The sequence below is a fragment of the Atta cephalotes genome, assembly GCF_000143395.1.
Source record: "Atta cephalotes unplaced genomic scaffold scaffold00069, whole genome shotgun sequence".
Classification (NCBI taxonomy): Eukaryota; Metazoa; Arthropoda; class Insecta; order Hymenoptera; family Formicidae; genus Atta; species Atta cephalotes.
This window is the reverse complement of record NW_012130133.1, coordinates 532,245-533,827: the sequence shown is the minus strand read 5'-3', so window position 1 is coordinate 533,827 and position 1,583 is coordinate 532,245. Positions and strand designations below refer to the sequence as shown.

The 1,583-nt window shown below is 28.3% G+C and overlaps 1 protein-coding gene across 1 annotated transcript; it reads left to right on the top strand.

The window, feature by feature from the left end:
* Positions 1–364: 364 nt before the first annotated feature.
* LOC105623972 lies at positions 365–718 on the top strand. The gene has a single exon (XM_012205341.1). It carries the CDS (start codon positions 365–367, stop codon positions 716–718), a length of 354 nt encoding a protein of 117 aa, XP_012060731.1.
* The last annotated feature ends 865 nt before the right edge of the window (positions 719–1,583 follow it).

The following is a 1,583-nucleotide window of genomic DNA, read 5'->3' as shown; positions in this document are numbered from 1 at the left end:
GTTGTATTCACATATACGATCGTGATTCTTAATATTCTTAATATACTTGCAATTAAAATTAATCCTCAACTATAGGAATCATTCCAACTTGAAGCAAAAATTTTTGACGTACAATCTATACGATTTCTTAAATTGTAAGTTAAAAAATTTGGAACCTTTCTCTATCAACTCATAAAGTGAAGGTTTACTTATAATTGCTTTATGTATGTACTTCAAATATGACGTTTTAAAATTTAGAGGTAGTTTTTATAGTTGTTAAAAGTGATACTCTTTTAGGATATTTATTTATTTTAATTGAACAGAAAGCTTATGCTTATTTACATAATTGTTTTCTATGAAAATTTTGCATAACATACATGCACCAATGCAACTGCGTTGCATTCAAATGCTTTTGATGCAGTTTCTGGTACTTTTCCTTGGTCTTTATGGGGCGCTGGCGGCTCCTCATGTGCCCCACGTGAGTCATGATCCTCATCTGGACAATAATGCGGAAGTGATCTACGGACAGCTTCCCGGTACCGATAATCTAAACGAAAAGGCACTTCCAATATCTCACTTATTCGCCATAGAGTCGTATAATCTGCCAGCCACAGAGAGGAATAATCTAGCGGAGAAAGCTCAAGTACATCAACGACTTCCCGGGACGGCAAATCTGACAGAAAAGCGAATTCCTGATATCATCCTGAAGAGATTGTCGCAAATGCTTGATGTCAAATAAAAAGATGAAAATCGGGATCTAAGATGTAATACTTTATTCGCGATAATATTAAAAATATATTTGAATATCGTCGCCATTAATATTACATATAAATTTTATGAATTTTTTTATTAAATGGGATTAAAGAAGTGTAAAGCAGTCTACTGATCGTATAATTTTTAGCATCGTACTGAAATTAATAGGATGATTAATCATTTTGGAAAATTTATTAATAAATGGATAAATAATTCAAAACAATTTTGTTGAAATAATACTTCGTGTTATACCTTCATCGAAGATGTATCTACATTCATAATCATCACAATAAATTATTATATCATGTATTTATTACAAAGTAAATAATTCTTACTATGTCATAACAATGTATTTATAGAAATGATAAAACAATTCGCGGATAAAACCGCAGAAGTAAATGTGCAATTCAAATTTTTCTTTTTCCTTTTCTCTCCTCTTTTATTGTTATTATTTCTCAGAATTATTATTATGCACTTGCATATAACAATTCTATAGACAGACAGAAAAATGTCTAGTATAATTTGACACAGGAAATTAAGAAATGAATTTCTTTGAATATAATTACTATTTATTTTTGCATTATTTATGCTCTGTATTATTTTGTTGATAGCAATATTGTTAATTTGTAAAACAGATTTTACAATATTTTTCAATACTAACGAAAATATAATAATATAATTATCTTTATTATACGATAATGAAACACGATAAATTATAATTGGAAAACAATAAGGAACAGATTAAATATTGATTATGTCAACAAATAACTTATTCTATTATCCTTCTGTTATTTTCTAGAATCTCTATTCTCTAGTTCTAATTTATGCTAAGCAAAAATCAAATAGAAGTA

Bases quoted from the DNA above. Each gene is read 5' to 3' on its own strand.
- LOC105623972 (XM_012205341.1), top strand. From the start codon at position 365: ATGCAACTGCGTTGCATTCAAATGCTTTTGATGCAGTTTCTGGTACTT.